The 22919-nt window shown below is 50.3% G+C and overlaps 1 protein-coding gene across 1 annotated transcript in view; it reads right to left on the reverse strand.

Moving 5' to 3' along the window:
• TEX14 (testis expressed 14, intercellular bridge forming factor) overlaps window positions 1–22919 on the reverse strand; it is a 1009455-nt gene that overhangs the window by 13678 nt on the left and 972858 nt on the right. Inside the window, exon 17 of the mRNA XM_069221587.1 lies at window positions 7735–7876. Within this exon, the coding sequence (XP_069077688.1) occupies window positions 7735–7876 (142 nt within the window). The remainder of the gene's footprint in view (window positions 1–7734; window positions 7877–22919) is intronic.

The raw sequence follows: 22919 nt of genomic DNA on the forward strand, positions 1-22919 counted from the left end.
ATATCTGCATGTTTGGAGTACATGCCCCCCCTCCCCAACCTTGCCATGGTTCCCATTCTCTCATCTGTCGTGCGTTGCACTCCTCATTCCCTCCCCACCCCACCAACTTACATCCCCCCCACTCCACACAGGCATAACCCATTCAATGTGCACTGAGTGTACTCACCTGTTGGTCTGGAGGACCGTAGAGTAGCGCATACTGGGGAGGACCCCGTCCACGAGCTTCTCCAACTCTTCTGAACTGAAGGCGGGGGCCCTTTCACCAGTAGCAGCAGCCATTGTCACTTCCAGACCGAGTTCACAGCAGCACTTGCAGTATAGGTCCTCTCCTGTGGATGATCAGGTCTCGAATGATTGAGCAGATAGAAAATGGCGGTCACGCCCGCGGCGGTGCGTACCGCGGCGGTGCGTACCGCGACCGCCGGCGCACATCGTCATTGGCTCCTGAAACCCATAGGCTTCAATGTTAACCAATGCGTCTTCGCACAGCGGTCTTCGACCGCCTACCGCCACGGTGTGCCCCGCCAGCGCAGTGACCTCACATCCCATTGTCCCACTTCACAGGTCAGGCATCGGCCATTTCAAGGGCCCACATGGCTTAATTTCTAATGCGTCACACAGGCGTAGGCCTTGCAATGGCACACATACAAACATATCAAACCATACATTTACCTGTACTGTGCAAGCTGTGTTGTACGTACCTGTGAGTGGATTGACTCTGTACTCCATATTCTCCTTCCTAGGCACCGTCCGCTGGGACTAGCGATGAGAAGGAGGAATCCTCGCGTGTACCGGCCGCTGGTGGACCTGTCGACAATGGAAGAACGCCATATAATACTACGATACCGACTTGACCGAGCCTCCATCCATGAACTGTGTGCCCAGCTGGAGCCAGCCCTGATGTCCCCCATCCGCCAACCCACAGGAATTCCCCCTCTAGTGCAGGTTCTGTCTGTCCTCCATTTCTTTGCAACTGGCTCATTCCAGACAACAGTGGCCATGTCATCTGGGATGTCTCAGCCTATGTTTTCCAAGATCTTATCCAGAGTGTTGTCTGCCCTGATGAAACTCATGCGGAGCTACATCATTTTCCCAGAGGAGGGTGATTTGCCTACAGTGAAAGCTGATTTCTATGCCCTTGGACACATCCCCAACATCATTGGTGCAATTGATGGGACCCATGTGGCTTTAGTCCCCCCAAATGACGATGAACAGCTGTACAGGAACAGGAAGAATTACCATTCAATGAATATCCAGGTGGTCTGTTTGGCTGACCAGTACATCTCCCATGTAAATGCCAAGTTCCCAGGGTCAGTGCATGACGCGTATGTTATGCGAAATAGCAGCATTCCCTATGTGATGGACCAGCTACAGAGACAGCGTGTGTGGCTAATAGGTGACTCTGGTTACCCCAACCTGCCGTGGCTATTGACCCCAGTGAGGAATCCCAGGACCAAGGCAGAGGAACGGTACAATGAGGCCCATGGGCATACTAGGAGGGTGATTGAGCGAACCTTTGGGCTCCTGAAGGCCAGATTTAGGTGCCTGCATATGACAGGTGGATCCCTAATGTACTCACCAAAGAAGGTGTGCCATATCATCGTGGCGTGCTGTATGCTTCACAACCTGGCTTTGCGACGCCAGGTGCCTTTCCTGCAGGAGGATGGTCCAGATGGTGGTGTTGTAGAAGCCGAGGAGCCTGTGGAGAGTGAAGAGGAGGAAGACTCTGAGGACGACACAGACAATAGGGACAGAGTGATACAACAGTATTTCCAGTAACACACAGGTAAGAATCACCCACGACATTTCACAATTGCTTATAGCCTCCTGCATCTGTACTTTCTGTAGTTCCCCACAGATGTTTTTCATTATTTTTTGCCTTTCCCTTCTCAGTGCTGTCTGACTCAGTACCTGACTTCTGCTTGGTTCGCCCATGAAATACAGCGTATTGACATTGGTATGTTGTCATGACTAATTGACAGAACAGAAATTGAACAGTAATATGTAATACATTTGTTAATAATACAGCATGACTCAAAACAGATTTGTGTGCAAAATATGATTTATTTACAGTGCTAGATATCGGTACATGTGATTCTAAGGGTGATGGGTGGGGGTGGAGGAATATCCATGGCAGAGTCCAGTTCTCAGTCTCACAGGTGCATTGTCCTTTTGCCTGTGGAAGGATGGAGCATAGGCAGTTCATGGTTGGACAGGGTGGCAATGTGGGACAGTGGGAAGACTTGAGGGGGTATGTCCTGCTGGCGGGGGTCTTGACATCCTACTCTGTCTTTTTTTTTGGTCTCAGGCTCCTCTTACGGGGTGGTTGTTCTTCAGCAGGAGGTGGGGTTCTGGGGGGCTGTCGAGGTGTTGGGACCTCCTGTCCACTAGCGCCGGCGGAGGTGGTAGGCTGTTCCTGGTCCGGGCTAGTGACAGGGGCCCTGTGTGGTGCACCATGGTCCCACAACGCGTCCTCTATCCTGTTGAGGGCCAGGACGATGGTCCCCATTGCGGTCCAGATGATTCTCAGCTCCTCCCTGAACCCCATGTAGCGTTCCTCCTGCTGTGCCTGGATCTCAGTGAACCTGGCCAGTACCGTCGCCATTGTTTCTTGGGAGTGGTGGTAGGCCCCCATGAGGGTGGTGAGGGCCTCTTGGAGAGTGGGTTCCCTGGGCCTCTCCTCCCCCCCCTGTCGCACAGCAGCCCTCCGAGCTGCCCGGTTTCCCCCGGCCTCTGTCCCCTGGACGGTGTGCCCGCTACCACTGCCCCCAGGTCCCTGTTGTTGTTGGGGTGTTGGGTTAGCCTGGGTGCCCTGTAGTGGCAGACACACCGCTGATTGAGCTGTCCTAGAGACAGAGGCATGGGCCCGCTGGGTGGGAGCTGTGCTGGTGTTGGCAGAGGGGGTCGGGTCTGGTGTGGCCTGTGGCTGCCTGAGGGGAACCGACTGCCCAGAGGTCCCCGATAGTCCGGGCTGGTCATCAGGTTCACTGTCGACAGAGCTGCTATCCTCAGTGTGGGCCTGTTCCGGTGGTGGGATGGACACTTCTGGACCCTCCTGGCGGGTGTGTTGTCGTTCGGGTCCTGCATGGGGTAAGAGAGTTTGGTTATTGTTTCTGTGTGTGCAATAGCGTGCGTGTTATGGGTGCCCTTGTCCCCCAGTGCAGGCATTCCCTTGAGGGAGGTGTTGTGAGGGTAGTTAGTGGGGGAGGAGGGGTTAGTGCAGTGGTCATGCTTAGGTGATGGGTGCCCATGATTTGTGTTGGCATGCAGGAGTTGGTGTTGGGATGGGTGGGTTGTGCTGGTGAGACATTGTCAGGGAGGATGTGTGCTGGGGGGTTGGGGGTGAGGGTGGGGGTGTGGGTTGGCATGCTGGTGGGGTGGGGGGGATATAGTAGTTGAGATTGGACTTACCAGAGTCCATTCCTCCGGCTACTCCAGCGAGGCCCTGAGGATGCAGGATGTTCAAGACGTCTTGCTCCCACGATGTAAATTTGGGAGGGGTTGGTGGGGGTCCGCCGCCAGTCTTCTGGACCACGATGTTGTGCCTGGAGACCATCGATCGGACCTTCCCCCGTAGGTCGTTCCATCTTTTGCGGATGTCCTCCCTATTCCTGGGATGCTGTCCCACCGCGTTGACCCTGTCCACGATCCGCTGCCATAGCTCCGCCTTCCTGGCTATACTGGTGTGCTGCACCTGCGAGCCGAAGAGCTGGGGTTCCACTCTTAGGATTTCCTCCACCATGACCCGGAGTTCTTGGTCCGAAAAGCGTGGGTGCCTTTGGGGTGCCATGGGGTGGTGTGGGTGAGGTGTGGGGTGGTGTATGTGATGAGGAGTATGTTGGTGAGTGGTGCTTTGTGCTACTATGTGGTGTGCGTGATGGTGTAGTGTGCCTCAGTGTGTCTTGCTATGGATTGTCTGCTGTGTCTCTCTCTCCTTCTCTCAGTAATTATGGTCGCAGGGGTTTGTGGGTGATGTGGGTGTGTGTTTTATAGTTGGTTGATTGTGTGGGAGTGGTGTGTTTATGTGTATCAGGTGTGTGTATTTCAAATTGTCCAATGTGGCTGTGTTTTGGTGATGTGTGTGTATTCTGACCGCAGCGGTGTGTAGCGCCAATGGAATACCGCGTTTGAATGACCGCCGTGTGGATTCGTGGGTCGTAATGGCATGGGCGTATTTCTGTTGGCGTGACAGTGGAGGTTTGGTCATCTCCAGTTTATCGCTGCCCGCTGATGTGGCGGGCTGCAGTGGAGGACGGATTTTTGGAGGTTTGGCCGTTGTGGGTCAGAATGACCGTGGCGGTTAACCGCGGCCACGGCGGTGTTATGGCGTTCTTCTGACCGGCGGTAAGGGCCATTTACCGCCGAGGTCAGAATGACCCCCAAGGTCCCTTCGTAAGGCAGGCCATGTGGCACCCCACCCCACCAGTGTTCAGAGCCAACTACACCTAGTCAGGCTCCTGTGACTTCCATGTGTGTAGCAATCGAGCATAGGCCTTGTAACCCATGTCCCTGTGATTAATTAGGGAACTTAAAGTGCACAGCATAGTGCATGGGGCTTCTGTGTCTATAGTGTCCGCCAACAGTAGCGGTATTGCATGCACTGAACATGTCTTTCTTCTGTCTTCCCCCCCTTTTTGTGGTCTCCCTGTTCTTGTGTGCAATAGCATCATCAGGTGGAGGAGCAGTGGCACCGGAGCAGGAGGGAGCTGCATCCCACATGGCCCTGAAGGGCGAGACAACGGAGTCTGAAGCCACCAGTGGGACGGAGGGCGAGGGGAGCTCCACGGCGGGCACAAGAGCTGAGACCAGTGACACGGACTCCTCCTCTGATGGGAGCTCCCTTGCGGTGGCGGGCCCCTCTGTGCCCCCCGCATCTACAGGTACAGCCGCCACCCCCCCTACCAGCACCGCCCTCCCAGCAGCCCCTCAGCATGTGCCCTGTGGCCACTCACCCAGGAGGGTGGGCATCTCCTTCGCCCCAGGCACCTCAGCCCCTGCCCCTGTCAGCCCTCAGTGAGGAGGCCATTGGCCTTCTCAGATCCCTCACTGTTGGGCAGTCTACCATTCTGAATGCCATCCAGGGTGTATAGGGGCAGTTGCAACAGACCAATGCATACCTGGAGGGCATTCATTCTGGTCAGGCAGCCCAACAGCGAGCTTTTCAGACTCTGGCCTTAGCACTGATGGCAGCCATTGTCCCTGTGTCCAGCTTCCCCCTCCAACTTCCTCCACCCAGACACAAACCCCTGTACCTCAGCCTATCCCAAGCACACCCTCAGACCAGCATGCACACACCTCAACACACAAGGGAAGCTCTGGCAAACATAAGCACCACACATCCCACAGGCACTCACACAAGTATCAGACCCATGCACACATACCAACATCCACTGCCTCCACTGTGTCCCCCTCCTCCTCGTCTCCCTCCTCCCTCCCTGTCTCGTCTCTACTCTCACCTGCATGCACTACATCTTGAGCCACTACGTCCATCACCAGCACACCCATCACCACACACCGCTCACGTGCACTCTCCACTCCCACTACCATTCACACATCCTGTGTCCTCTCCCAGTGTGTCTGTGAGCCCACCTCCCAAGGTACACAAACGCAGTCACACAACCACCCAACAGCCATCCACCTCACGACTGCCTCCAGCCCATGCACCTTCACCCAAAGACAGCAAACCTACACCACTACCTCTTCCTCCACTCCCATACCCCCTCCATCTACCCGTCCCAGTGTGTCCAAAAAACATTTCCTGTCCAACCTTGACCTCTTTCCCTCACCTCCCCCACCCCTTCAGTCCCCTAGGGCTCGCCTTTCCAGGTCCCAACCCAGCACCTCAGCCACCACATCAGCGGGAACAGTGGTGCCATCAGTAACTGGCTTCTGGAGTGCGCAAAGCAGCAGGGCACCAAGTGTGCCAAGGAGCCAGGCCACGGACAGTCCCCCACCTCAGAAGCATAAGAAGTTGGCCACTGCCTGGAGGGAGAAGGTCAAAACACCTGCCACCAAGGCCTCTCCCAGGAGTACAGTTGGGAGTGGGAAGACAGCTGCGCCACCATCCAAGGTGGGGAAGGGACACAGAATGAAAGGCAAGTCGCCGCAAACCTGCACGGCGGACAAGACCGACACCAGCACCGCTTCACAGGACACCGCCGCCACCAGCACCGCTGCCAAGGACACGGCCGCCACCAGCACCGCTTCACAGGACACCGCCGCCACCAGCACCGCTGCCAAGGACACCGCCGCCACCAGCACTGCTTCACAGGACACCGCCGCCACAAGCACCGCTTCACAGGACACCGCCGCCACCAGCACTCTTAATGAGCCACCCACCAGCACCGCAGGCAAATGAGCGCTGCAAGCTCCGACGCTACTGATGCCGCCACGAGCAGGATGAACCACTCTGGGCACAAAATCCCCTCCAGAACCAGTGGAGTATCACATCCACTACCTCTGTCCTTGGCAGGATGTAGCACTCTGGGCACAAAGCCCCCTCTAGAACCAGTGGAGACTGTTATCCACTTGAGAGACTGTGGTTTTGCACTCCCCAGGATAAAGCAGTGGGCAAACCACCCACTAGAAAGACTTGAGAGACTGTGGCTTTGCACTCCCCAAGATAAAGCAGTGGGCAACCCACCCACTTGAGAGACTTGAGCGACTGCGGCTTTGCACTCCCCAGGATACATCAGTGGGCATGGAGCCCCCTCGTGGATCTGGCGTTGTGCACTCATCTGGCTGAGGTGCCCCCCCTTCCCTTCACCCTGAGGTGCCTGTTGTATTTCTATCTGATGCCCCAGCAGTGTTCTCTCCGTTTGGATTGGGTATCTTGTGTGGGCCTCGCACGTGCATTTTGGGCCCAGTGGTCCACAGACTATGTATGTGCAGTACATGGACTTGAAATCTTGGTGTATATATTTATAGATAGTGTATATATATATTTTTGAGTACTGGATTTGAATTGATTACAATGGTTACAATCATTTCCTTTTGTCTTTGCATTCTTCCGGAGGGTTAGGGGGTGTAACTGTAATGTATCTACATGTATTTGTGTGTATGTTGTTGTGGGTGAGGGTGGGGGTTGGGGGGTTGCATGTGTGTGTCACTCTCTTTTCTCTCCCCCTCCCCTGTGTCGTAGGTGCAGTACTCACCGTGGTCTTTTCCGCCGGCGTTCGTGCTCCTCGTAGAGGAGCAGGAAGTCAAAGGCTGGTAGTATATGGAGTTCTGGCTCCATGGCGTCCTGGTTCCTCGCGGGTTGTATAGAGGTGAGCGTTTTCCCTTCAAAGTCCTGTTTCTGCCGTGTTTTTGTTTGCGGTGAATCCGCCACGGAAAAGGTGGCGGATTGGCCTGTTGTAATACTGTGGGCGGTACATTGTCTTCCGCCAGGCCGTGATGTTTGTTTGTACCGCCGTGGCGGTCAGAGTGTTAAAGTGGCTGTCTATGTTGGCGGTGTCCGCCATGGTCGTGGTTAAATTTTTTTTACCGCCGGCCTGTTGGCGGATTTACCGCCGCTTTCACACCGACCACCGGGGTTGTAATAAGGGCCAATGTGAATATGTAATACAAAGAGTACTTTTCTATACTACCTACACCATGTACATCCCATTTATGCCATACAAAATGTGACAACAGGCACACAAGAAGTCTAACTGGCACACAGGGCACAATGTAGCATGTGAGGAGGGAAAGGATGGTGTTGAACAGAGTCAAATGTGCCTTTGAGGGTCTTACCTGCTCCTCTGGTGAGTCATAGAACTGACCGTGCAGGGGAAGGACCTTGTCAACAAGCTTCTCCAGCTCCTCTGGAGAGAAGGCAGGGGCCCTTTCACCTGCTGGCCATGGCACGATTTCTCCCAGAGGCGGCACACAGCAGCTGAAATGGTGGAGGTGTTTATGGCAGCAGTGTCAGGAGTCAAGTGAGTGAATTTGCAAAATGTGGCATACACATCACTGGCGATGGGCACAGCCATTAGCCCGCGAGCACCATAGGGAACAACGTTAGCCTATGGATGTGTCCCCGGCGGTTGAAACCGCTGACCACACCGATGACTTCTGCCACCAGCCTCGGCTAGTTCCTGATATCCAGTGAAGTAGATCAGGCATCCACCATTTTGGCTGTAGGAAATACAGTAGTGGGACCTGTTAAATGTGTCACACCACCAATATATGTGTCGGAACATCACAAACATCCTAAAGCTGTCTTCTTGAGTAGGTTATATTACACAATCACCAGTGTAGTGTGTGGCTGGGTACAGATGGCATATGACATTGGTGTGCTGTCCACCGCCACTGACAGTATTTTTGGCAGTCGGAACAGACTGTTAAATTTTGAGGGGCACTTGAGGAGCACATAGTTGGATGTTGCCCACATCCATGTTGTGGACACATGTGTTGACAACCATGGGGTTCACATATGACCCTTGTGTAGGTTACAGCTATGATATGTACTGGGTGTAATGTATGTCCAGTCAGAAACGATTAGTCACATGACTTTGTTGCTGTACATCATGTATGTTGTGGTAGACACAGTGATTAATGCTCCAACTATTGTATTTTCACACATAGTTACCCTGGGAGAGGGAGCAGGCGACAACCTCCAGTGTACCGTCCATTGCCAGACCTTCAAACCATGGAATAACGTCTCATCATAAACCAGTACTGTCTGAATAGTGTAGGAAAGTACCATCTTGCCTGGCATGTTACCCCCATTTTTACTCTATGTATGTTTGTTTTTGCCTGTGTCATTGGGATCCTGCTAGCCAGGACCCCAGTGCTCATAAAGTATGCCCTGTATGTGTTCCCCGTGTGGGGCCTAACTGTATCACTGAGGCTCTGCTAACAAGAACCTCAGTGTTTATGCTCTCTCTGCTTTTAAAATTGTCACTGCAGGCTAGTGACTAATTTTACCAATTCTGATGGGCACACTGGAACACCCTTATAATTCCCTAGTATATAGTACCTAGGTACCCAGGGTATTGGGGTTCCGGAGATACCTATGGGCTGCAGCATTTCTTTTGCCACCCATAGGGAGCTCAGACAAGTCTTACACAGGACTGCCACTGCAGCCTGAGTGAAATAACGTCCATGTTATTTCACAGCCATTTTACACTGTACTTAAGTAACTTATAAGTCACCTATATGTCTAACCCTCAGTTAGTGAAGGTTAGGTGCAAAGTTACCTAGTGTGTGGGCACCCTGGCACTAGCCAAGGCGCCCCCACATTGATCACGGCAAATTCCCCGGACTTTGTGAATGCGTGGACACCATTACACGCGTGCACTACATATAGGTCAATACCTATATGTAGCGTCACAATGGTAACTCCGAACATGGCCATGTAACAGGTCTAGGATCATGGAATTGTCACACCAATACCATTCTGGTATTGGGGGGACAATTCCATGCATCCCCGGGTCTCCAGCATAGAGCCCGGGTACTGCCAAACTAACTTTCCGGGGTCTCCTCTGCAGCTACCGCTGCTGCCAACCCTCAGGCAGGTTTCTGCCCCCCTGGGGCATGGGCAGCCCAGTCCCAGGAAGGCAGAACAAAGGATTTCCTCTGAGAGAGGGTGTTATACCCTCTTCCTTTGGAAATAGGTGTGAAGGGCCTGGGAGGAGTAGCCTCTCCTGGCCTCTGGAAATGCTTTGAAGGGCACAGATGGTGCCCTCCTTGCATAAGCCAGTCTACACCGGTTCAGGGATCCCCCAAGCCCTGCTCTGGCGCGAAACTGGACAAAGGAAAGGGGAGTGACCACTCCCCTGACCAGCACCTCCCAGGGGAGGCACCCAGAGCTCCTCCAGTGTGTCCCAGACCTCTGCCATCTTGAATGCAGAGGTGTGAGGGCACAAAGGACAGCTCTGAGTGGCCAGTGCCAGCAGGTGACGTCAGAGACCCCTCCTGATAGGTGCTTACCTTTCTCTGTAGCCAATCCTCTTCTTGGGCTATTTAGGGTCTCTCCTGTGGGTATCACACCAGATAACGAATGCAAGAGCTCACCAGAGTTCCTCTGCACTTCCCTCTTTGACTTCTGCCAAGGATCGACCGCTGACTGCTCCAGGACGCCTGCAAAACCGCAACAAAGTAGCAAGAAGACTACCAGCAACATTGTAGCACCTCATCCTGCCGGCTTTCTTCACTGTTTCCTGGTGGTGCATGCTCTGAGGGCTGACTGCCTTCACCCTGCACTGGAAGCCAAGAAGAAATCTCCAGTGGGTCGACTGAATCTTTCCCCTGCCAACGCAGGCACCAAACTTCTGCAATACCGGTCCTCTGGGTCCCCTCTCATCCTGCCGAGCGTGGTCCCTGGAACACAGGAGCTGGGTCCAAATGTCTTTGACAGTCCAGTGGCCCTTCTGTCCAAATTTGGTGGAGGTAAGTCCTTGCCTCCCCACGCCAGACAGTAATCCTGTGTACTGCGTGAACTGCAGCTCCTCGGGCTTCTGTGCACTTTTGCAAGACTTCCTTTGTGCACAGCCTAGCCCACGTCCCCAGCAGTCTGTCCTGCATTGCCCAACTCGCTGAGTTGGACTCCGACGTCGTGGGACCCTCCTTTGTTGTGCTGAGTCGACCGTCGTCCTCAGATCTTCCAAGTGCCTGTTAAGGTGCTTCTGCGGGTGCTGCCTGCTTCTGCGTGGGCTCTCTGTGTTGCTGAGCGTCCCCTCTGTCTCCTCCTCCAAGGGGCGACCTCCTGATCCTTCCTGGGCCCTGACAGCACCCAAAATCCTCAAACCCGACTCTTGCAGCTAGCAAGGCTTGTTTGCGGTCTTTCTGCGTGGAAACAACTCTGCATCCTCCAGCACGCTGTGTGACATCTTCTGACCAAAGGAGAAGTTCCTGACACCTTCCGTTGTTGCAGAATCTTCGGCTTCTTCCACCCAGAGGCAGCCCTTTTGCACCTGCATCCGGGGTTTAGTGGGCTCGTGCCCCCCCTGGACACTTGCGTGACTCTTGGACTTGGTCCCCTTCCTTTACAGGTCCTCAGGTCCAGGAATCCGTCTTCAGTGCTTTGCAGTCAGTTGTTGTCCTTGCAGAATCCCCTATCTCGACTTTACTGTCTTTCTGGGGTAGTAGGGTAACTTTACTTCTACTTTTTAGGGTCTTGGGGTGGGGTATCTTGGACACCCTTAGTGTTTTCTTACACTCCCAGCGACCCTCTACACACTACACTAGGCCTGGGGACCATTCGTGGTTCACATTCCACTTTTAGAGTATATGGTTTGTGTTGCCCCTAGGCCTATTTTTCCCTATTGCATTCTATTGTGTTCTACACTGTTTGAACTACTTTTCTAACTGTTACTTACTTGATTTTGGTTTGTGTGTGTATATTTTGTGTATTTTACTTACCTCCTAAGGGAGTATATCCTCTGAGATACTTTTGGCATATTGTCACTAGAATAAAGTACCTTTATTTTGACTAACTCTGAGTATTGTGTTTTCTTATGATAGAGTGCTAAGTGATATAAGTGGTATAGTAGGAGCTTTGCATGTCTACTAGTTCAGCCTAAGCTGCACTGCTATAGCTACCTCTATCAGCCTAAGCTGCTAGAACATCTCTAATCTACTAATAAGGGATAACTGGACCTGGCACAAGGTGTAAGTACCACAAGTACCCACTATAAGCCAGGCCAGCCTCCTACATTGGTGGTGCAGCGGTTGGATAAGTACTTGTAACTGCTTTATCACTTTGTCATTGGTGGTGTTCATGAGAAAAACATATACCAAATACTTCAAGATATACACATTGAACTAAACAGTTTAACTTTACTTTTCTAAAACTTTCTTAAAAGTTTCTAAACAGTTACAGAAAACTTTCTAAAGTTTTCAAAAAGTTTGAAAACGTTTTTTTCTCTGTGATTTCAAAAGTTCCCAAAACTTTTTTTTCTGTCCTAAACCTTTTCTATCATGTCTGCAGTAGAGCTTACTCCCACAGTTGTTAAGGCAACATATGAGAGTTTAAACTTTAAAAGTTTGAGGGGTCTCGGCATAGAAAGAGGTTTAAGCATTAGCAAGAATCCTACCAAAGACTTTCTCTTTAGCCTTCTCCTAGAAAATGACCAGAACCAGTCTGGCTCATCCCAGGAACAGGAGGTAGAAGAGGGGGGTACCCAGCAAGACTCAGAGGAGTCCCCTCAGGATGCTGGGTAGGGTTCTTCCAAACACCTGCCAGCTAGCAGGCCACCCAGTGACACTGGTAGTGGGAGGGGGTCACACATTAGTAGGGCACCTTTCACCCCTAAAGGCCAGGTTACTAGTGTCCAGCCAGTTAGGGACAGGTCTGTCTCTGCCAAGTCCCATATTTCCTATGTCTCACAATTCCCAAGCCTCCCCCCCCTGAGGATAACTTAATGGAAAGGGCACTCAGAAAGCTGAGGTTAGAAGAGGCCAGGCTGAAGCTTAAACAGCAGCAGCTGGCCTTAGACAGGGAATCTCTGGATGAAGAGAGGGAAAGACAGAGATTGGGGTTAGTTCCCCATGGTGGCAGCAGCAGCGTTTCTGATAGCAATCCTGTTACAGAGCAAGATTCCAGAAACCTGCATAAGATAGTCCCCCCTTACAAGGAGGGGGATGACATTAACAAGTGGTTTGCTGCACTTGAGAGGGCCTGTATGGTACAGTTGGTCCCTCAATGGCAGTGGGCTGCTATCTTGTGGCTATCTGTCACTAGTAAGGATAGGGATAGGCTCCTTACTGTGAGAGAAAGTGATGCTAATAACTACAAAGTTTTGAAGGAAGCACTCTTGGATGGATTTGGCTAAACCACTGAACAATACAGGATTAAGTTCAGAGACACCAGAAAAGAGTCCTCTCAAGACTGGACAGACTTTGTAGACTGTTCAGTGAAGGCCTTGGAGGGTTGGTTACATGGCAGTAAGGTTACTGACTATGAAAGCCTGTATAATCTAATCCCGCTAGAGCATATTTTGAACAATTGTGTGTCTGATTTGTTGCACCAGTACTTGGTAGACTCAGATCTGACCTCTCCCCAAGAATTGGGAAAGAAGGCAGACAAATGGGTCAGAACAAGAGTGAACAGAAAAGTTCATACAGGGGGTGACAAGGATGGCAAGAAGAAGGATGGTAAGTCTTCTGACAAGGGTGGGGACAAAGATAAAAAACATTCTGAGTCTTCATCAGGCTCACAAAAATCCTCTGGGGGTGGTCGGTCCAAATGCTCTTTTAACAATCAGAAAAAGCCTTGGTGTTATTTATGTAAAGTAAAAGGCCATTGGGCAAGTGATTCCACTTGTCCAAAGAAAAACACAAAACCTCCCACCACCACAACCCAAACTGCAACCTCTAGTGCCCCTAGTAATAGCAATGGTGGTGGGAAGTCTACTACAAATAGCCAATCCAAGGGTGTAGCTGGGCTTACTATTGGCAGTGTAGTTGGGGTTGGTCTTGTTAGGGAGACCACAGAGGCTGTTTTAGTCTCTGATGGTGGTATTGACTTTGCCACCTTGGTTGACTGTCCCCTTAATATGGGTAAGTACAAGCAACTACCCCTAATTAACGGTGTTGAGGTTGAGGCCTACAGGGACAGAGGAGCCAATGTAACTATGGTTATAGAGAAACTGGTTCACCCTGATCAACACCTACTTGGTCAGCAGTACCAAGTGACTGATGCTCACAATAACACACTTAGCCACCCCATGGCTGTAGTGAATCTCAACTGGGGGGGGGGGTTACTGGTCCAAAGAAAGTTGTGGTAGCCACTGAATTACCTGTAGATTGCATACTAGGCAATGAATTGGAGACCCCAGCTTGGGCTGAAGTGGAGTTGAAGGCCCATGCAGCAATGCTGGGCATTCCTGGGCATATCTTTGCTTTAACAAGAGCTCAGGCCAAAAAGCAAAAAGGACAGGGAAACTTGGATCCTGGAACAATGGACCAAGTGCTCCCAAAAGCTAGGGGTAGGACGCATAAATCCTTGCCCACTATCCCTCCCTCTCCAGAAGATTCCCCTTTTGAGGAAGAGGAATCCTCTCCCTGTGCAGAACCTACAACAGATGAGCTGGCAGCAGACACTGCTGAGCTTTTGGGTGCAGGGAGGCCTGCTAGGGAAGAGCTTAGTGTGTCACAGCAGACCTGTCCCACACTGGAGGGTTTGAGACAGCAAGCTGTCAAACAGCAGAATGGAGATGTCAGTGATAGCCATAAGGTGTATTGGGAAGAGAACCTCTTGTATACTGAGTCAAGGGACCCTAAACCTGGATCTGCCAGGAGATTGGTCATTCCCTTGTAATACAGAGAGTTTCTTCTTACCTTGGCACATGACATTCCCTTGGCTGGGCATTTCGGCCAAAGTAAAACTTGGGACAGGCTTGGTCCCCTGTATCACTGGCCTCATATGTCAGAGGACACTAAAGAGTTTTGTCGCTCTTGTGTGACCTGCCAAGCCAGTGGCAAGACTGGTGGCACTCCAAAGGCCCCCTTAATTCCACTTCCTGTGGTTGGGGTGCCCTTTGAAAGGGTAGGGGTTAACATAGTTGGCCCCCTTGACCCTCCAACAGCTTCAGGCAATAGGTTCATCCTTGTGGTAGTGGACCATGCCACTAGGTACCCTGAAGCCATCCCCTTAAGGACCACTACAGTTCCTGCAGTGGGGCAAATGCCCTCCTGGGAATCTTGTCCAGAGTGGGCTTCCATAAGGAAGTGGTGTCAGACAGAGGTAGTAACTTCATGTCTGCTTACCTCAAAGCAATGTGGAAGGAGTGTGGTGTAACTTACAAGTTCACTACTCCTTATCATCCACAAACAAATGGTCTGGTTGGGAGGTTTAATAAAACTCTCAAAGGTATGATAATGGGACTCCCTGAAAAACTCAGAAGGAGATGGGATAACCTGTTACCTTGCCTCCTTTTTACTTACAGGGAGGTACCCCAAAAAGGAGTGGGCTTTAGGCCCTTTGACCTCCTCTTTGGGCACCCTGTGAGAGGTCCCCTTTCTCTTGTTAAGGAGGGTTGGGAACAAACTTTAAAAGCTCCTAAACAGGACATTGTGGATTATGTACTTGGCCTCAGATCACGAATGGCTGAGTACATGAAAAAGGCCAGTAAAAACCTTCAGGCCAGCCAGGAGCTGCAAAAGCAATGGCATGACCAGAAGGTTGTCCTGACACAGTACCACCCAGGATAGAAGGTGTGGGGATTGGAGCCTGTGGCCCCAAGAGCACTCCAGGACAAATGGAGTGGGCCCCACCTCATTGTTGAGAAAAAGGGTGAGGTTACCTACTTGGTAGACCTTGGCACTGCCAGGAGTCCCCTTAGGGTGCTCCATGTCAACCGCCTGAAACCTTACTATGACAGGGCTGATCTCACCCTGCTCATGGCAACTGATGAGTGACAGGAAGAAGAGAGTGACCCTCTCCCTGATCTCTTCTCCACCACTGAAGCTGATGGCTTAGTGGAGGGACTAGTGCTTGCAGATTGTTTTACTGCTGAGCAGAAAGATAACTGTATAAATCTTTTAAGTACATTTTCTGAACTCTTCTCACTGATACCAGGTACTACTACTTGGTGTGAGCATACAATCAACACTGGAGACCGTTTACCTGTCAAAAGTAAGATTTATAGGCAGCCTGACCATATCAGGGACTGCATTAAACAAGAGGTTCAGAAAATGTTAGACTTGGGAGTGATTGAACCTTCAGAAAGCCCATGGGCTAGCCCATTGGTGCTTCTCCCTAAATCTCAAAGTAAGGATGGTAAGAGAGAGATGAGGGTTTGTGTTGACTATAGAGGGCTCAACCAAGTAACCAAGACAGATGCTCACCCTATTCCCAGGGCAGATGAGCTGATTGATACACTGGCTTCTGCCAAGTATCTGAGCACTTTTGATTTAACTGCAGGGTAGTGGCAGATTAAATTGTCAGAAGATGCAAAACCTAAAACTGCATTCTCAACCATTGGAGGGCACTATCAGTTCACTGTGATGCCCTTTGGTCTGAAGAATGCACCTGCCACTTTTCAAAGGTTGGTGAACACAGTCCTGCAAGGGTTGGAAGCTTTTAGTGCAGCATATCCGGATGATACAGCTGTCTTTAGCTCCACCTGGGATGATCACCTAGTCCACCTGTGGAAAGTTTTGGAGGCCCTGCAAAAGGCAGGCCTCAAAGTGACAGATAGGGCAGGGGGGAGTGGTTTATCTGGGCCACCTGGTAGGTGGAGAACAGATTGCACCACTGCAGGGGAAGATCCAGACCATTATGGAATGGGTTCCCCCTACAACTCAAACCCAGGTGAGAGCCTTTTTAGGCCTCACAGGGTACTATAGGAGGTTTATTAAGAATTATGACTCCATTGCAGTTCCTCTTAATGACCTCACTAGTAAAAAGATGCCTAAAAAGGTATTGTGGACAGCTAGCTGTCAAAAAGCTTTTGATGAGCTCAAACAGGCCATGTGCTTTGCACCTGTCCTAAAAAGCCTTTGCTACTCCAGAAAGTTCATAGTACAGACTGATGCTTCTGAATTGGTGGTTGGGGCAGTGCTATCACAGCTTAATACTGAGGGCCAGGATCAACCTGTTGCTTTTATCAGCAGAAGGTTGACCCCTAGAGAAAAGCGTTGGTCTGCCATAGAGAGGGAGGCCTTTGCTGTGGTCGGGGCACTGAAAAAGTTGAGACCATACCTGTTTGGTACTCAGTTTATTGTTCAGACAGACCACAAACCTCTACTTTGGCTAAAACAGATGAAAGGTGAAACCCCTAAATTGTTGAGGTGGTCCATATCCCTACAGGGAATGGACTATACAGTGGAACATAGACCTGGGAGTACCCACTCCAATGTAGATGGACTCTCCAGATATTTCCACTAAGACAATGAAGACTCATCTGGGAAAGGTTAGCCTTATTGTCCCTTGTTTGGGGTGGGGGGTGTAGGAAAGTACCATCTTGCCTGGCATGTTACCCTCATTTTTACTGTATGTATGTTTGTTTTTGCCTGTGTCACTGGGATCCTGCTAGCCAGGACCCCAGTGCTCATAAAGTATGCCCTGTATGTGTTCCCTGTGTGGTGCCTAACTGTATCACTGAGGCTCTGCTAACTGTGAAACACACTGACAGCTATATCAGGTTCCCCCAACATGAGGATTTAGCCAATGTGAGGGCAGACTTCTATGATTTTGCTCGCCTCCCACATGTGGTGGGAGCCATAGATGGCACACATGTTGCCTTGGTGCCACTGCAGACCAATGAACAAGTTTATCACAACAGGAAAAAATTCCATTCCATAAACACAAGTTGTTTGCTTGTCGGATCACTACATCTCAAACGTCTGTGCCCACTTCCTTGGCTCAGCCAATGATTCATTTGTTATGCAGAAGAGCACTGTAACCCAGCTGATGCCACAACTGCACCCAGAGACTGCGTGGCTGGTTGGTAAGTCACCTTTGTCCTGATTTTGTGTGCGCAATGTCAGGTGCTACAACCATGAGGAGAGTGACTCATTGTTGCACTTATGTCTCATTCCTAAACAGGAGACTCAACATATCTAAACTCTCCTTGGTTATTGACGCTGCTGAAGAATCCAACTTCCCAAGGGGAAGTCTGCTTTAATGAGGCCATGGAAGAACACAGCGGGCAGTGGAGTGGGCGTTTAGGCTCCTGAAGGCCAGATTTAGCTGTCTGGACAGGACTGGTGGAGCCCTCCTCTACTCACCCGGAAAAGTGTGTCTGATCACAGTGGCATGCTGCATGCTCCATAACATCGCATTGCAGAGGAATATCCCTTACATCTCAGAGAAGGGGGAGCCTGCTGTACCACCAGGTGAGATTACTGAAATGCCAAATGTAGATGATCATGGTGAAGAGGAAGGAGCTGACTTGCGACAAGATCTCATCAACAGCTTCTTCTCATGAGTGTAAGTATGTCATATGATGTCATGACTTGGACTGTACAATGAACTGTAGTTGTGATAATGTGAGTAGTAAATTCTGGGAAATAGGGAGCTGATGCTCAGGCAAAATCAGTCAAAGGGTGTTTGATGAGGTAGCTTTTGACACACCCACATCTTGATGATGTTGCTTTGTTTGTGTTAGATTTATTGCAATGTACTTCGTTCTACAGATACTTGCTATGTGTCTTGTGTCATATGTATGGTTTTATACTTATACTCCTTGTTTTGTTCCTTGTTCAGGTACCTCACCATGTCATCTTCATGTGGGCATTTCAGAGTTGTGATATTGGCAGGTATGTAATGCTGTTCGGACATACAAAGTGTACATGGATTGTTCCAGGGAATGTAGGTCACAGACTTTGGGTGTAGGAGACCTGTGCCAAGACAGCTTGTACAGTTAAAGGATGGAAGTTTAGAAGACTCCATTGGACTTGTTCCTTGTTGTGTGGTGGCCTTGATGTATCATATGTGTCATCATGTTGTCAGAAAATATATAGTTGTAGGCCAAAATCATGCTAGTTTCCCTTCACATTGGCTAAACACTCTTTTTGTATGAACTGTATATAGCTGTTGATGTATTTCTTCATTGCAGGCCAAAGTGCCTGTGCCACACCACTGACATTTGTTTGTGTCATACCGCCAGATACTAATGCAATGGATTGTAATGACCCTGTGATCAGACACTGTTGTACTGCCATCTGTCTGAGTGTTGCATGATATGATGTTGGATTACTTTTGTGTGGTAGGCGATATGGCTCAAGCTGATGATATCAACCACTTTAATGCTTCCCTATTCTACAGTACAATGTATGATAAATCCCTTCCTTCCATGGCCTGGAGGCCTGTACCTGTAAATTTGATTATTTACCCAGTATGATTCAATCATGTATGATTTGTTATGGTTTAGACATATTGCCAGCCTATGCAGTAACCACTTGTTCGAAAGTAGCCTCTTTCTAGCTTGGTTACCCCCACTTTTGACCTGTGTTTGACTGTGTCTACTGGGATCCTGCTAATCAGGACCACAGTAGTTATGCACTCTTCCTTAAATTATGGTTGTTGCATACTGGTAACCCAGTATTTCACCCACAATTGGCATACTGGTGCCCCCTTATAAGTCCCTAGCATATGGTACCTAGGTACCCAGGGCACTAAGGTTCCATAGGATCCCTATGGGCTGCAGCATTTCTTTTGCCACCCATAGGGAGCCCATGCAAAGGCTTCTGCAGGACTGCCAGTGCAGACTGCGTGAAAAGGTGCATGTACCCTTTCACTGCCATTTACACTGGTCACCTATAAGTCTCCCCTTTAGGAGGCCCTCAAGCCCTGAGGGCAGGGTGCAGAGTACCTGTGTATGAGGGCACCCCTGCACTAGCAGAGGTGCCCCCATGATCTCCAGGGACATTTTCCCAGAATGTGTGAGAACAGGGACACCATTTTACCCGTGTTCTGGACATAGGTCACTACCTATGTCCAGCTACATAATGGTAACTCCGAACATAGGCATGTTTGGTATCAAACATGTTGGAATCATACCCCAAGGGTTTTGCAAGCATTGCTTGTATGATTCCATGCACTCTGGGGGCTCCTTAGAGGGACCCCAGTATTGTCATTCCAGCCTTCTGAGGTTTTCCAGGCAGCCCCAGCTGCTGCCACCTCTCAGACAGGTTTGCCTTTCTGTTGCTTGAGGAGCTCAAGCCCAGGATGGCAGAACAAAGGATTTCCTTTGGGATAGGGGTGTCACACCCTCTCCCTTTGGAAATAGGTGTTACATGCTTGTGAGAGGTAGCCTCCCCAAGCCACTGGAAATGCTTTGAAGGGCACAATTGGTGTCCTCCTTGCATAATCCAGTCTACACCACTTCAGAGACCCCCAGTCCCTGCTCTAGCGCGAAGCTGGACAAAGGAAAGGGGAGTGACCACTCTCCTGTCCATCACTACTCCAGGGGTGGTGCTCAGAGCTCCTCCAGAGGGTCCCTGAGTTTAGCCATCTTGGATTCCAAGTTGGCAGGGAACTCTGGGAGCATCTGAGTGGCCAGTGCCAGCAGGTGACATCAGAGCCCTCCCCTGATAGGTGCTTACCTGTTTAGCTGACCAATTCCCCCTTTCAGGGCTATTTAGGGTCTCTCTCTTGGGTGGTTCTTCAGATTCGGATTGCAAGATTCCAGCAGGAATCCTCTGCATCCTTTACTTCACCTTCTCATCGAAGAAACAGCATCTGGACCCTCCAGGAACTCTACAAACTGCAACAAAGAAGCAAAGACGACTTCTGTAACATTGTATCTTCAGCTCCTGCCAGCAACTGCAACTGTTTCCCGGTCATGCATCCTCAGAGGACAGTCTGCACCAGAAGGACGAAGGAATCTCCCTTGGAGTGAAGGAGTCACTCCCCTGCTTAAGCAGGCACCTCTCTGCAACGACGACTGGCTGTGTGGGCCCCCCTCTCCTGACGAGTTGTGTGGATCCTGCATCACAGGTGGTGGACTGAAATGGTCCCGACAGCCCTGACGTCTTACTGTCCAACTTTGGTGGAGGTAAGAGCTTGCCTCCCCACGCAAGACAGTACCCCCGTGCACCGCGTGATTTGCAGTTGCCAAGGCTAGTTGGCATCCTTCCACTAAGTAGAGTGCAGCTGCGGCCGTCAGCACTCCATCCTGCAAAGCACAGATTCCTGAGTGGTTCTCCGGCGATGTGGGATCCTTTGTTGTAGTTCTGCGTGGGCCTCTTTTGCACCTTCTTTGCCCCTGTGCTGTGGGACTCCTGTGCACGCTTCCTGGTCTTCTGTGGGCTCTCTGAGATGCTAAGAGCTCCCTCTGTTTCCCCCTCCTGGGTAGAGTGTACCAGGTCCCTCCTAGTCCCGGGCAGTGCCATTTTCAGCTAACCGCGAGCTTTGCGTGTGCCAAGGCTTGTTGACGGAATCCAGCTACGCAAACCAGAATGAAATCTTCCATCCGCACCAACCAGGAACCCGCATCCGTCTTCTTGGGTGCCGAATTGACTGTTCTTCACCTGTGGTTCTTCTTTTGAACCTTCATCCGGGTTAGCAGGTGCTCCTGTTCTCCCTGTACTCTTCTGTGCTTCTTGGAATTGGTCCCCTTCTTCCACAGGGCTTCAGGTCCAGGAATCCACTGTTGGTGTCTTGCAGTCTCTTCTGGTTCTTGCATTATCTTCTTTCTCGTGTTCTTGTGTATTCTAGGAAAATTACTGTGATTTACTCCTGGTTTCCTGGGCTCTGAGGTGGGTTCTATTACGTACCTTTGGTGTTTTCTAATACTCCCAGTGCCCCTCTACACACTACACTTGCCTAGGTGGGAAACCGGCATTCGTATTCCACTTTCTTAGTATATGGTTTGTGTTCGCCCAGGCCCATTTACAACTATTGGGATTTTCACTATTTGCACTGTTGTCTGTTTTTATGCATGTTTCTGCATACTAGTGTATATAATTTGTGTATTACTTACCTCCTAAGGGAGTATAGTCTCTATGGTATTTTTGGCATTTGGGTCACTAAAATAAGGTACCTTTTTTTTTTGTAACACTGAGTTTTTCTTTCATGTGTGTCAGTACTGTGTGACTACAGTGGTATTGCATGAGCTTTGCACGTCTCCTAGATAATCCTTGGCTGCTCAGCTACAGTTACCCCTAGAGATCCTGGCTTCAGGACACTTCCTACATTTCACTAATAAGGGATAACTGGACCTGGTATAAGGTGTAAGTGCCTTGGGTACCCGCTACAAACCAGACCAGCCTCCTACACCACTGGAACAAAATGTCTTCTTTGACAAGACATTTGTATATATGTGTTTGTGTGAAATGGTTGTAATGCTGCGCTGGACACTTGAAACATACCCCAGCTTATACAAGTACCTTGGATAATCATCATATGGTTCACATTGGCTGACATATCTAAATGGCTAAATGTGAAATTAAAGACAGCAGACAATGAGTTTGTTACGATAATTTAATGTGAAGGGGTCAGTCATGGTGAACAAAATCATTGGAGTAGATGCCACACCATTGGAAGTCCAAAGTCCAGGTATTCCTCCCATTGGAAAAGGAATGTGGTTTAAGATCAGTCCACAAAGTGTATATGTGACACACAAAGGAGGACAGTAAGGAAGAGCTGTATTGCAGGCAGTGGTGGGTGTCTTGCCATCCGCACCTCCTCGATTCTTTGCTGGAGGTCCCCGCCTTGCGAGCAGGGGGGGGGGGGGAATCAGCTCCTGCGGAGGCACGCCTTTCTGTGGGTGTTTGTAGCCCTGGCAAGGCCTCCTTCCTGTGGCTGTCACAGATGTCCTCGGCATGATGAAGTTGGCACACAAGAAGGGTTAGATGGTGGGAAGAAAGCCCTGCTCAGGATGGTGTTGATTTCCTTCAGAAATCCTGTTAGGGTGCCATTTAGTTGTTATGGGTATCCATTTTTTTCAATCATGACCCTCTGAGCTGCTTCATTTCCAGAAATTCAGTCAAAACACCTGGCCCATCACGCCTTGGGACTCCTGACAGACCCCCGAAACGTGGCTGATGTTGTCCTGGCTGACAGCAGCCCCAGTGGCCCACAGCATCCCTCCCATGCACTCTACCCCCATGAGTATGTGCCCTTGGCACAGAGTGCCCTCTCCAACTGGGTCATGGGCCCTCTGTGTCAGGAGTATCGAATTGCACCTCAGGATCCAGGACTGGGGGGCACAAGATGGTGGAGACTGTGCTAGGTACACAGGTTGGGGGGCACATTGTTGCCTGGGATGTGACATGACCTGTTGCCACCTGACCAGGTTGACTGGATGGGACTGGACCGTCCTCCACGTCCACAAGTCCATCAGTGTCATCATCTCTGAAGGCTTCATCTGGGGGGGGGGGGGGGAGTAGTGGGTGTCTTCCTAAACTTTAAATCATAAAATAAAAAAATAATACAAATTAACAACATAAAGCAAACATTTAAATCACAAAAATTAAGAATGCACATTTAATATAAAAGTAAAACAAATTTTTAAAATATTTGTATTATTTAAATCTTATTTTCA

The sequence above is a fragment of the Pleurodeles waltl genome, chromosome 3_1 (assembly GCF_031143425.1).
Source record: "Pleurodeles waltl isolate 20211129_DDA chromosome 3_1, aPleWal1.hap1.20221129, whole genome shotgun sequence".
Lineage (NCBI taxonomy): Eukaryota > Metazoa > Chordata > Amphibia > Caudata > Salamandridae > Pleurodeles > Pleurodeles waltl.